This window comes from Bactrocera oleae, chromosome 2 (genome assembly GCF_042242935.1).
Source record: "Bactrocera oleae isolate idBacOlea1 chromosome 2, idBacOlea1, whole genome shotgun sequence".
Classification (NCBI taxonomy): domain Eukaryota; kingdom Metazoa; phylum Arthropoda; class Insecta; order Diptera; family Tephritidae; genus Bactrocera; species Bactrocera oleae.
This window is the reverse complement of record NC_091536.1, coordinates 82970226-82985305: the sequence shown is the minus strand read 5'-3', so window position 1 is coordinate 82985305 and position 15080 is coordinate 82970226. Positions and strand designations below refer to the sequence as shown.

The 15080-nt window shown below is 33.9% G+C and overlaps 1 protein-coding gene across 2 annotated transcripts; it reads right to left on the bottom strand.

The window, feature by feature from the left end:
• Nucleotides 1-340: 340 nt before the first annotated feature.
• On the bottom strand, nucleotides 341-14998 carry LOC106623393 (WD repeat-containing protein 20). Of its 2 annotated transcripts, XM_036361466.2 has the most exons (5): nucleotides 13699-14997; nucleotides 6600-6788; nucleotides 5310-6516; nucleotides 4597-5252; nucleotides 341-4529 (listed from the first exon to the last, which is right to left on the bottom strand). In XM_036361466.2, the coding sequence occupies exons 1-5, from the start codon at nucleotides 14233-14235 to the stop codon at nucleotides 4467-4469; spliced, it is 2652 nt and encodes an 883-aa protein (XP_036217359.2). In that variant the 5' UTR covers nucleotides 14236-14997; the 3' UTR covers nucleotides 341-4466. The 2 variants fall into 2 exon arrangements, with proteins under 2 accessions (XP_036217359.2, XP_036217357.2); XM_036361464.2 differs by having other exon boundaries at nucleotides 4597-6516; nucleotides 13699-14998.
• Nucleotides 14999-15080: the final 82 nt, after the last annotated feature.

Genomic DNA, 15080 nt, shown 5'->3' with positions numbered 1-15080 from the left:
AAAAAGCTTTGGCCGAAATGGAACTTAAACTTGAAAACTATGTAAATTCTAAAACAATTTCTTGTTTAATTTTTTTTATTACAAACTAGGGATTCAACTTTTTTCTATCCGGCTTTTGAGATTAAAAATATCCAATCCAACTTCCACATTTTTAGAATCAACATTTTTTTATTCTTTACATTCCGCTTTTGGTATTAATAAAGATTTTTTCAAGATTAGAAATTGGAATTAAGATTTTCGGCACTAAAATATAATATAAAAAAAATAAAATTAATTCAAATATTAATTGCATAATGCATTATTTGCCAAACCTGCTCACCACAATATACAACTTTACACATATATTTGAAAAGCTTTTATTTTGTAATAATAATATTTATTGAATTCTTTAGTCTCTTTAATTATATGAAAACTCTCATCGGATGTTCAGCAAATGCACATGTTAATGTTATACACATACTTACATTTGCATGCATACTTCAGTTTACACGTGTATGTAGATTACATCATCGCATACATGACTATTGAATTTCATTGTCGTCTTCACCAACATAACGGCTCACATCATTGTCAGTACTATTTTAATTATGTTTTAATAACTTATGCTAGAAAATATAATGTACGCGTACGCATTCGTATTTGAACTGTACTACAACACACTTTGCTACAAATACATACATACATATGTATTTGTCGTTATCGTTTATGCATTGCAATATGCTTTCAATTGTCTATAACAAACTTGCTGTTAATAGTTGCTAGCTTTCTGCTTTATTTGCTAAGTTTTTATTTTTTTTTATATAAATTTTTATTTATTTAGTTTATGTTTAAGAGTTTCGTAGTTTTTGCATTCTTTTAAATGTTAATTACATTACAATGTTGCATTTCATGTGTTTATGTGTTTGTGGATGTGTGTGTATGTCTATGTTATATACGTATATGTGTAATATTCCAACAAAATTTGCATTAGCATAAGAGTCTAAGGTTTCTATAACTATTACTCAACTCAAGAGCAAAACAAAAACAAAAATGTTAAACAAAAGTCGCAAGCCAAAATTTTTTCTTAGATTCGCTTATTTTCGATTTTAATAAATTAGTGCAAACTATTATGTAATCATCAAGAATGGCAATGATTACAGTTACATCGCTCTATAGCATATATTTCATTTTAAGCAATAAAAAAACACTTTCCAAGTTTTCAAATCTACTCCGAAGGATCACATTTTCGCATATTCGTATTTTTGGCTGTAACATTTTACAGTTAGTGATTTTCACAATTTTTTCAATTGCTTTCAAACTGATGTTCTGTTAATTTATTAAATTTTTTTTGTTTTAATGTTCTTTTTGGTTCTTTAAATAATCAAATCATAACTTTGTACACTTTTTACATTAAATTTTTATAAATTTTACATAACGAAATATACATACATAGATACATACAAGTAATAAGGCAAAATATTATTTAGGAAGGTTTTTTATGGCTCAAAATTCTAACAAAAGAGACTCACTTCTGTGTTTTTGCCGCATAATAAAAATTTAATAAATTTGTTAACGATATTTGTTGGGATAATATTTTGCTTTTGCATGTCAGCCGAACCGAAGTGTCCCGAACCGAGTTTAGCATATCTGTAGCAGAAATTGGATTAAGCCTTGGCACGCTTGTACTGGCTCAGAAGACTATTTGGAAGGCGATAACGATACGACAAAATGTGTGTTTATTTAAATCAGTCCGAGTTAAATTTGTTCAGATTGTGCAACACAGTAGCATTCTTCGAATTTGTTTGTCCAATAATTTATGATTTAGCAACAACGAAGACAACTCGAAAAACTCTGCCCATACAAAATAATATATAAATTTTAATATAGAAAGATTTTTGACAAATTATTATATTTCAATATTACATCGAAAGTCTTTTTTTTTTTTGTATACAGAAATATTTTATTATTTAAAGACATTTATATCATCGTAGATATTCATTTATGCATTGTAATGGTTATTCAGGTTGAGAATGTTTTAATTAATACGATTTGAAGTAAATTGAAAAAAAAATTTAAAATTTAAGTTTTTATCTCAAAAACAGAATTAAATACTGATAAAGTACAAATCGTTTGAATATGAAAGATTGTGGACCACTGCGCTATAACACTGAATATGGCTCTATGCGCGCTCTAGTTCAAAATTGTAGAACAAGCAATACAAAATTAAAAATTCAAAAATAATAAACAAGGTTTCAAAATTTTTTTAAATTCTTAATTATAAATTTGGGATAATTTTTTTTTCAAGTCGTAAATTGGGTTAAAAAATTTTTTTTATTTATTTTAAATCCGATATTTGTGGTTAGAAGTTTGAAAATTGCTTTTAATTAAGATTTTTAGCATTACAGAAAAAAAATTGTATTTAAATGTTAATATAATTATTTTTAAAGCATTGTTTGCAGCGCGGTTTTTATTTGTGGAAATTGCTTTACGACAATAAAAATTAATCGTATCGCAATTAAAAGAAATACACACTTTCTTCGCCAACCAGGTCTATATAACCGTTAACAGAATTTATCTGACACATTTGAGGAATGTTTTAAACTACAACAACAACAACAAGAGAAAGCTCCTTATTAGCGACAACCTATATGAATGAACTAGAGCGCTTAGGGTTGTTGCAAACTTTGAAATCCAGCTATTCACGAAAATATAACGAAATTTTAATCTATTCTGCGGCAGCGCACAAGAAGTAAGCTAGTTAAATTAACATTTTAAAGTCACTATAGAAATGTATTTTTTTACGATCTCTATTTTTTTATAATTATATATGTACATACACTTAAGCAGAAACTTAAATAATAATAAAAAAAAACAAAAAATAAGCGTTTACAATTTTCACACGCTCTCTCTCTTTCTCCCTGTAATTAACGCTCTTTAATTTATTAACAGTAGCCATACAATCACTCAAAGCAATTGTCACACGTACCGAAATGCTTGACAAGACGCTTCTACATCGTTTAACGCACTACAACTAATCAATAAATTTTCAATTTTAATGATATGACTTTAATACAATACATAAATAAGAGCATAAACTCATAAGCATATATACTATATATAATATTTATATAGTATACAGTATACAGTATATACATATGGTACATACAAGTTATATGAATTAATTTTTTTTTTATATAATATACGTATAACACATTATTAACATAGCGTTGCCCAACATAAACTACTAGTAATGCACATTTTAGAATTAAAGCGATTTCTCTAGGATACTATAACATGGAAAATAATATTCATTTAAATTAGTTAAACAAAAAGGTTTCGAAATGATTTGCAATAAACGCAGAAACAACAACTTAAACTAGACGAAGTGCTGCAGCGGCAACAACATTTAGCTGCGCTGCGTTGCCTTGCAATGCGAGCAGCAAACGTTGTTACTGAGTCCTTGTTGTAGCGAGTCCTCGACGCAGAAAGCGTACAAGGCGCTGGCTTTTAACCTTAACAATTACCGTTTTGCGTACTTTGTGACGAAATACCTGCCAATGGATACATTTCTGTGTGTGAGTGTATACGGCGTGAATAATTGTTAAATCTATTTAGTCTACCATACATTTGATTTTAGCAAACGGTCGCCTCAATCTTAAAAGTCACAGTTCTATTGCATTTCGCTTATATAATATTTTCGTAATACAACAACACAATTCACAGCACCAACACAAACACACAATGCGAAACATTCTATGTATACAAATGTATGTGCGACTTTGTGTGCACTGAAGTAGACGCTGGAGAGTTGCTGGCGCAACGCACGCTACTTCCTAAAGTACTCTTAACTGTTTGCATTTGCTAAGCTTCTTTCGTTTCGCTGCACTTTTGTGTTTAGTGAGTGTTTTCGTTTAATGTTCGCTCGTTTGCCAGGCGTTATGGTGTGTGTGTGTGTGTGCTCACTATTTGCATACCTTAGTATTAAATCTGTGTATTATTTGTTTTCCTGTTTTGCTCTTGCCTTTCATTTCATTTCATTTTCGTTTCTTTTTTTCTTTTTTAAACTTTGTTTTTGCTTTCAACAAGTTGACTAAAAATATTTAATATATTTATATGCATAATAGTATTGTTTTACATACTTTGCTTGTATATATTTATGCTAATTACAGTGGAATATTTGAAAATAGGTTTATAGTTTTAGCATCGTCATTTTAAATGACGTTTAAATGGTATTTTTGTATGTTTTGTTTATATAAATTTTGCTTCTGACTTCATTTTTTACTTTCGCAAGTCTATTTTTAAGTGTAATTTGCAATGCACATACTTCACACCAGCCACCAGCTGCCATTTACACACACACCCAACGTTCACCTTGTGGTCTGGGCCGGCGTGCGCATGCGTTGGTAAATTTATTCTGGCGTTTCTAAAGACAAGCGTTTGCCCTTTATCCGATTCTGTGCATAATTGTTCATATTTATTTTATCGAACTATATTACCGTACCACCGGGAGGCGCCGCTTGACTTGGTGATAAATGCTGTGGTACATTTTGCTGCAGGCAAATATAAAAATATATTTGATAAGCATAAGATTTGCGTGAATATTTTATGCATACTTACAGTTGCATAGCCGGGTCGCGCCCAGGTGTAGATGAAGCCATCTTGGCACGCGGTTAGGAAGCAATCTTCGCGAAATATCAACGCCGAGAGTCGCTCGTGCGCGATTTTCTTGCATATTAGCGGCTCGAGCAGTGGGCATTCGTCGAAGCGTGGACACGAGGGGGTGCCGATCAACTTCATGGGATCGTAGGAAGTCACCACAGCATTGGATGCTGCGCTCAATGAAGAGCTGTGTGAATGTGTATTGGATTTGCCCAGTTTAAGTGAACCGAAGCTATGCGCCGTTGTGCTGCTGATGCCACCAATGCCGCCGCCGGCGCCACTGCTATTGTGGTCGTTGCCGCTGGCTGTCGTGCTGTTGCTCGCACCATATGTCTGGTGATTGTGATTGCTGTTATTCGTTTGGTTGTTGGACTTGAGCAGACTCATGCCCTTGCGATGTGTGCGATGCGTCGCCGCAATTTGCGATGCATCAAAGGAACCAGTTACTGAGGAGGTCTTCTTGTCTGAGTTGCTTAGAAAACTGAAATTCGAAAAGCGTTGCGTCAGGCTGTTGAAGGCCGAGACGCTCGAATCTGAAGACTTGGTGGAACTATTCGAGTTCTTGCTGTTGTAGCCGGACGTGGAGACTGTCGAAACGGTGTCCTTGTTGTTACCTTCAATGGAGTCCGATTTGGTGGCACTGATGCAGTTGGGAAATTTTATTGAGTTACCTGTTGCATTCGCCTTATTGTTGGAATTGTTCGCTTTGTTGTTACTGTTGCTATTCCCTGTTGTATTGCTGCCGGCTGGCGTTGCCTCATCCGGTGGCGTGTTGGCGTTTGACGATTGCGATGATATGGTGCAGTTCGCTGTCGAGAATTTACTTGAGCTGCTGTTGCTGTTGTTCTCTGGCGCTACTGTTTCTTTCGTTGGACTGCTGGTGTGTTGTGGTGGTGAGAATGGTGCCGTTATATTACCTATGGCTATTGGCCGTATCACTTTGATGCCATCCGCATCGATACCGCCGTTCATATAACTAGTATCGTTCAAATTAATGCTATTGACTCGTTGACGCAGCGACAATGGATGCCGCAGCACATCCTCCGTTATGTCCCACAGGCAAATCTGCGTATCCTGACTAACCGAGCCAAGACGATAGCTGATGGCCAATTTATCCGGTGCCAGCGCCGCCGACGACGATGCATCCGAACGAAACGATGCTGAGTGTGGCCGTTGTCGTGTATGATTCGGTGTGGAGTTTTTCTCATGCGCAATGCCGCTGGGGCCACCGGGTATGTACTCAAAGCCATTGGCCGTTGAATCGGCCGAGAAACGCGCCTCTCGCCCGATGCCATATTCGTTCATTTGATTTTCGTCGTCTGAAAAGTCACCGCCATCCCAGTTGGTGTACGATGTGGTGTAGGGATCAAATGCCACCACCGACACCCATGAACGATGACCTTGACCGCGTGCCACAACACGTCGCTCGTGCAGCGACCACACCGTCACCAGGTCATCTTCACCGCCAACAACAATGTATTTGCCATCTGGCGACCAACACACACACAAAAAGCCACCAAAATAGGAACGCGCTATGCCAAGCAACTCCATGGTGTCATAGTGAAAGACACGCAGAAAGCCATCTTGCGAGACGATAGCCAAATTGGAACCGCATGGCGAAAAGCAAAACTCATTGATGCAGCAATTCTCGGTGTTGAATATCCATTTGTAGAGTGGATTACGCGTCGATTTCGATTTGCAGGTGAGTATTGTATAGCCGTCACCCATTTTAAAGGGCTGATAATTGGGCGCAGTCGGTGTGCAGGGGAGGTCCTCGTTGTATAAATACAGATTGCCTGATGCGTGCGAAGCCAAAAATAAATTCGGTGAATTCGGTAGCCATTTCAGGCATGTCACTTTGGTCTTGTCAATCAGTCGCTAAAGTGAAAAGTTAAATTAATTATGTTATTTTTTTTATTTTAAGTTATTTTTTATATTATATATGTACATATACTACATACCTCTTCATTGTATAGCTTGCGCAGCTCACGCGGTCCTGGCTGTGGCGAAACGAGCTGGATTTGCCCTGTGGTGAAACCTACAAGCAGCGGCGCGCCAGTTGAGGTGGCTGTGGTCGCATTGAAGTCATGACAACTCGGATTGGTGCCTTTGTAGAATTTCTTGTCAATCGGTTTGGTCATTTCTGCACCCTGTCAAAATTAAATAATTTTGCGTTAAATTTCTCGAACTACGATTAAGAAAAAAAAAATTTTATACGAATATGAATTTTAGTTAGCCAAGAAAGAAACACAAATAGCACCATCCTACCATTGGATGGCTTTTGTAAAGATGTATGTATGTATTTAAATCAAGTTTTGATAAGTTGTTGACGTCAATATTTTGTCAAGTGCTAGAGAAAGCAATCGACATTTGAGGACATTAAAAGTTAGTTATAATGGTTAAATAAAGAAAATAAGAAACGAAAGTCATTACAACGCAACAAAAAGATGAAACAAGAAAAAAAATATATACCCTTCACAAATGAAAAAGTCTTCCAAACAAGTACATCCAGTACTTTGATCGTTCAGTTTTTATGCCAGCTATTTGCTATAGTGGTGCGATATTGGTGGTTCCGACAAATGAGCGGCTTCTTGGTGCGAAACTGACGTTTGCTAAATTTCTCATGAACCGAGTGGCTAGTTTGGGCATATACAGACAGAAGGATATGGCTAAATATATATGGCTGATCATTTATAAATGGTATATCTCCTGTGCTTCCTCCTTGGTATTACAGACTTCGTGACAAACTTAATATACCATGTATAGGGTATACAAATTTTAATGATTACCATTAGTATGCCGAAACTTATGCAACTTTTATATTCAAATCCTCGCGATAATTATTTAAAAAATTAATTATATTATTTAATATCTATTAAACTGCAATATGATATATATTTTTTTCATTATAAATAAACTTTTTGCATATGTAAGGGTGATAAAAACTAACATCGACAAGATCATTACGTTCGTTGAATTAGTAAAGAAAAATTATTTAATAAATATTGAGAGATTTATGATATAATCACAAAAATTGTGGTGTTATCTTAAATCTGCTATTAAGTAATGGAGAATTCATGAGTTGCATTTGCAAACCTTTTGAACTATTTCCCCACATTGTGAGTGATCATGCCGTGAATGCAAGTAAAGTCTGTAATTGATTTGATGCCTCATTTAATAACTAATTACACTTGAAAGTGTGGGCAATTAGCGAGACTTCACTTCCTAATACACATATACACAGAAACATACAATATTTATCTACATGTGTTTGAAAAAAAATGACTTGGCATCTTTTTTGAATTGAAAAATTAGAAAATGGTAAACTAATATTTGTGTCAACGCTGTGATAGGCGTTTTATAGGAGAGTTGCTATAACTTGAAGAGATTGCAAAATATAATGCACGTGCTTAAAAATAGTATTGAATACTTGAAAAATAAGGCTCGAGGTATCTATCTATCTATCTGTGGATAACGGTATATTTTATAATAACGACCGAAAAACTTCAAGCTGGTCAATTTTCTTTATTAATAAACTTAAGACGAAGTAAAAGGCGTCTATATTTATGCCATAATTCCAATAAGGAGACTCAGATATTTTTTAACTAAAAAGTAAACAGTTTTGTTGAGCTGTAATAGTAACTCTCTTTTAGTTATAATTCCAAAGAGGTGATTGAAGATGTCATTACTACTATTTTTGGAAAATATTATTTATAGTTGAATGCCTATAAATACGAGTACCAACATACGACAATATACATAGGTATTTCACACAATGAGAAAAACACAAAAACCAGCTGTGTGCCTGTCAACCCCTCTCGCCTACAATCCCGAAAACACACAAATAAAAGAGAAATGCTTAGCCTACTACTACAGCTGGATGGAACCGGCCAAAAGCATGCAACCTTATATTCATTAATCTTTGACGTAGTCATGATATATCTACTAGTATTATCGCTCCAGAAATAGATAAATGTCTGCCTCAATATAATATATTTTGTTGTGTCTCAACTGTAATTATGATATGCGAATATGGCCATAACGACGTAAGTGGATATATGCAGAGCATACGAAGAGGATATACACTAATAATATTAGATTAAATAAATTATGTGTATTTTATACATTATATACCACTATATACATACATATTATATATATTATATGTACAATACTTCATTAGTTCGTATATATGTATATATAATTAGGTTAGAAAATTTACAAAGTAAAAAAGTACATAACTAAGAGTGTTAACAAAAAAGTTTATGTTCATGAATCGGACTATACATTTGCCACATACAAATATTGGAGTAAATTTCCTGAAATATATTTTTTTGAAAATATCTAGATATATTTCAGAATTCTTACATTATTAAATTAGTGTTCGAATCAGCCCGAAAGTGGTAGAAGGAAATAATAGTTATATTACAGTTCTCTTCTAAGGTTCTAACTCAATTTTGACAAATAAAGTTTGTATTGATATTGAAAAATATTAACGAAAAAATGTTTATAAAAATTAAAATGATATAAGAAAAAATAAAAAATAGTGTATGTTACGTCATCTCATCGGGAATTCTTTAATGGAAAATTATAATGCTACGAAATGTAAATCAAATTTTAATCATCAGTGTCAATCAAAAAATTTTGTTATAACCTAAATTAAGATTTTGGTTTTAATTGAGATTATTTTGAATAATTAAAAAATATATGAAGAAAATGTAAGAAAATTTTGAATAAATCAAAATAAAAATATATAAATAAATAAGAAATATTTTTTTTTTCAAAATCGGAATTTAATTTTAATTTCAAAACGGTTCTGTATTCCAAGTGGGTTGGAATAATAGATGTTATTACCAGATCTATTAGTATAGAAACGAAATATATACATATATAGTATAGCAAAATCACTGGAAATGAATTTATTTCGATTCACTTAAATATATTCCAATTCAAATTCAGAACATGTTTGATTTATAAATATAAAAATACCAAAAAATATATATTGAATCAAATATATAAGTTCGTTCAAGCGAAAATATCGACTTATTTGTTATTGTAAAATAAAAATTATTAAAAAAAGGCTTTGAAGTTTGGAGCACTACTATAAAAAAAACAAATGTAAAACGTTCATAAGATAGGAATTATATAACTACTCGTTACTTTTTCAATTTTACTCAAATCGAGAAAATATAAAATGAAAAAATTTAAGTCACAATTAACTTTTCACTATCAATGAATGTTGTTTCCTAATGTTACTTAGAATAGTGGTACATGACATTATCCAATACCATGTATTAATCAAAAATATATGACAACCCTAATGCGGCGGTTACAATCAATCTTAGTATTTGTAATTGTACAAAAGCAAGTTGAAGTTGATGCTTTAAGTTCTGGATCAAAATAAAAAACGAAAGTTGCCACTTGTGTATGAACTAAAAAATCACCAACGAAATTGTAAACAAATAAACACACTTACACAAATACAGCTGCATAGGCTTGTTTGATTGAAACCAACAACATGTGTCTACATATTAGTAGCGATTACGATTACTCGAAAATTATATAATTAAAATTTGTGTTTTTCCCCTTTCTTGCCGATCACATCATTACCAAAAGTTTGTAATATCACGCTTGAAGGCGCTACGTTTGCCATAAACGTCAAGAACTTCATGATCATCAATAGCGATATACCGCAAAAGCACCGACTACCAACATCGTCGCCATCTATAAACGCGATCATAAGAACTGTCAAGTTTAAGTTTGATTCGTGGCGATTATCTTTATAATTGTTGCGTAAGAGTTCAGTGTGACAAAGCAGAGTGTTGTCACCGCTCATTTGAGTATCATTGTTGCTTCTCGGTAGTTGCCGGCCGAGTGCGAATGTATTCGTGCACACCAATTGCCATATTTACATTTACACAAGTGCATTCTATGAATGTGGTTGCTTCAATTGGCGTTTTTGCAGTCGCAGCCACGTAAAGGTACTTGTATATACATATGTGTGTAGATATATTGCTGCACTTGCCTTTTTTATTGTTACAATTCGAAATTGAATTGTTGTTGATGGCAACGGAGCGCTATGGGCACCAGCCTTTACAATGTCTCAAACACGCGCCAGCAGTTGCTCATAGTAGAGTAAACATATTAGTATATACATATGTATTGTATATTTGCATTTGTTTATATGTACATACATACATAGGTACCCTATCGAAGTGGAAGTGCCACCATAAATGGGGCATTATACTGCACATCACTTGCAGCATACTAACCTCCATGAAAGTTAAGTTAGTTTAAAAAATACTAAGGTGATATTTTTATTACAATTAAACAGTTCTTAAACGAAATAGCTTATTATATATATAATGTATGTATGTGTATTTCGGAGCTTCAATGAAATATTTCTGTTTTATTATTTTTTTAATATAAATAAATTTATATGCATATATATTGGGGTGGAGCGAAATTTTTTTTTTTTGCTTAGCCCGAGGGTAAAATTTATAGATTATAAAAAGAGAAATTTTTTGGAAAAAAAAAATTTTTAACATCTCACTTTTAAAGTAAATTTTGAGTTAAAATTTCCCACATTATCAATAATTTTTTAAGAAATACAATTAACTCGAAATTTACTTTAATAGTGAGTGAAAAAATAATTTTTTTTCGCTCCACCCTAATATATATATAAATATCGAAGGAGTATTTCCAGAGCCTACTATTAAATGATATCCATTAAGGCAAATTCTTCGAATACTAACTATCAAAACGGAAGGAGTAACCGTTATAAGAACAACAGCAGAAGTTCTTTTTTATCAAAGAATCACAATAGCCCTGATTCTCAATTAGCTTAGAAATCAGCTCAGTTCATAAAATGAATTTTTGACAAACATCCAAAAAAAAAACTTTGGTGTAGTTATTTATATGCACATGAGTGTATGTAAGAAACTGAATTGAATAAACATTTACTACAATCATCGCGATTGCTTGAGAATCAATTAAGTATCGGGTTTTCAAGAGGGATCATATGATTTTTAAAGATATACGCAAGAACAACGCTTACAATTTATTATCGAAGAAATGTTAAGAAAATCATCTTAACCGATAAGGCTCACTTTCATCTGAGCGGTGCGAAGAAAATCCACAAATTATTCATGAACAACCATAACATTCCCCTAAAGTGACAGTTTGGTGTGGTTTTTGGTCTGGTGGAATCATCGGTCCGCAAATTGGGAGAAAAGTTTGGAGATTCGATAACTTCAAGATATTGTGACACCAAAAAACCTCCAAGAAGTTTAAGTTTGATTTATTTAACACCATTAGACTACTTTTTATTGGAAAACCCTGTATATCTAATTGAAAAGTTTGCCATTTTAAAACTCAACTGTCAGATAATTTCTGTGTTTGCTCTTGTTTTTTGTACACATATGTATGTAATAAATAAATTATTTAGTGCAAATATTTGTATGCAAGACAAAAAATGTTGTTATTAAAAAGCTTCGTTTTATTTTTCAGCCTGATTCATAAATAAAATAGTCCTATATAATAGTTTACGTAACGAGTTTCTCAAGAGAATTTAAACGATTTTATAAAAAAAAAAATTAAAACAAGAAAAAACATTAACCATTTGATTGCACCGAATTTTGAATCCCCTTCACAAATAAAAAAGTTTGCATACAAAACACAAGATTTTGATCGGTCAGTTGACAATTATTAATGTACATATGTATTTGCTATAGTGGTGCGATCTGAACAATTTAATAATTTATGCCAATTTCCAGAAGATATCTTGTCAAAAAAGATTTTTTTTATATAAGAACTTGATTTTGATCGATCAGTTTGTATGGCCGCTATATCCTATAATAGTCCGATACTGGTGGTTCCGCCAATAAGCAGCTTCTTGGGGAGGAAAGGACGCGGGCAAAATTTCGGAACGATATTTCAAAAGCTAAGGGACTAGTTTACTTATGTACGGACAGACGGACAAAGCTAAATCGACACAACTCGTCACGCAGATCATATATAAAACGTTTAAAATATCTATGCAAATAAGTTGATAATTGGCTGTAGCGTAACAAGGCTAGTCACACAGTTCTACAATAAGCTCAAACAAGATATCATGTGGGTAAATTTCAATTTGTAATTTTGCGATCACCCAAAACTTTGCCTATTGGATGCCGCTTTAGTGCACCGTTTACAGTGAACGTCTGTTGTTTTTGTTGTAGCGGAGCAAACGTCTAATCGAGCACAGTGGTCAGCTGCTATGCACAACCGCCAGCCGCACAACAATTGCTCGACAAATTAACCGATTGTTTGCAAATCATTTGAATTCATTTTTACACACAATCATACAAATACGTTGCAATGAGTAAACAAACTCGTTATATTTCAATTTTCATTTGCCACAAGCATTGCAGTTGTTTTACTTTTCCAATTTTATGCCAAGCCAATTCATTTAATTTCATATTACAGCAGTTTGTTTTGCTTATGTCTATGACAATTTTTCTGCATCTCACACATTCGTATATTTGCAGGTTTGTTCTTTTACTTTACTTCATATTTGCGAAATACAGTAGGAATTTAACGTTATCAACGCCAGCCACTATTAGAGACAATTGCTTGCAACAACTTGCAGCAAACAGCATATATCAACAACAATAATTTCTCAGTGTGTTAATGCGCAGTGATCGTCCACAGAGTAAATCTGGAAGTTGTGTTAAAGTGGCTATCACTGCCAAGCGAATGAAATTTCGGTATGCAGCAGCGGCAGACGCGCATTAGATAAGATAAGAAGTGTGTTTGTTATTTCTTTAAATTCGTTTTTAATTTTATTCTCAGACTTTTAGTAGAAGTAAAGTGGTATGGCGGTGTTACTTTTAAAATGGAAAGGGAAAAGTTTGTACGTATGAATATGCCTTGTGATTGTGTAATCGCACTTAGAGCCGAGAACTTAATTACGGCATCATAAAATGATTTCACAAGTAATAATTTTCATTTAGTAACTACGAACAACTAACAAAAATTATATGATATATTTTTATTGTTTTATAGTTACAAGTCAATTACCTTTTTCACTCCTCTAAATGCATAAACGTATAATTCCCTGCCGAAATTAAAACAAATCCGATCACCTCCATAGATTTGACTAGCCAGACCATTCTGTCCATCCGAGCCACCGTTGATCATTGTATGCATAGAAATACCCGCACCAAGTCGAGCATCCATGGTAGCTGGCACACCGTATGCCGCCTGTTGTTGACCATTCACTAAAGTACCAGTGGCGGACGCATTACTACCATTCGCAGAACCATCACCACTTCCTTTGGAATTGTTTGTTGCAGATCCATTCACATTACCATTTATAGGGCCAACTACAGCAGTGCTACCACCATTGCTGGCACCACTTATTGTGTTTGGACACGAGTTATTATTAGGCAGCGACACAATGGAAACACGCACTTGCGGTGAACTTTGATTGGTGTTGTAGCCAACACGATTTGGACGGGAGTACTCAGACAGTGTAAGTAACCGGTAGGTGCCTTCACGCGTCACGAATTGAGTCTTCAAGTCGTCCTTGACATTCGGATCGAGTTGTGCGGCCATTACTCCGATTCTCTTATTTGTTTTGACTTGCTGAAGGTTGTATTGGCCGACTAAGCAAGCCGCTGATTGTTTTCAGCTAACGTGCTAGTGTTAAAGTAGGTAAGTGGGTTTGGCGAAAAATTGTTCATATACCTTTTGGCGAACCCCCTCCACTTTAACCCTCCGATCGACTCGTTGTCGTCAGAACTCTTGTGGCACTCGCCACTGACTTGCTATTCCCTAATCGTTTGATCACACAACCACCCGACGACACAATATGAAGGAATGCTAATACAATTGCACGTTAACTTAAGGCTGTTAGTAATATTTGCAACTTTTCTTATAACTAAACTAGTTTTTCGGTTTATATGCACCGCGATAATGGAATTTTCTTTTACAAGGGAATTACTATGACCACCACTGCTATTCTTCCTGGTAGCAAGTGGGCTTGGGGGCGCGGCCGTATGCGCTGCTTTGCCACTGCTACATTTGTTGTTGGGAGGAATTTTCTTTTCGCTTTTCACACTTTATGCATTTTCATTCTTTTAACTTCATAATCGACCACACGACGAAATTTCATTTTTTATTACATACACATGTGACGTAAATTTTCGGTTTCCAATTAGATTATTTAATTTATTGCAATCACTTAGTCCACCGCTATTTGTAATTAGAACTTTTTACACTTTTTCACAATTTTCCGTCGATTCCTTGCGTTTTTACTTTCATTCTAATTTTTTCTTATTTTCTAATTGACATTTCTCGCTAATTTGACAGTTTCTTGATAAATTCTCTGTTTTGACAGCTGAGCAGAATTTTTTCGTGCAACATTCTCCGGAACAGGTGACACAAAATGTTGCTGAGCG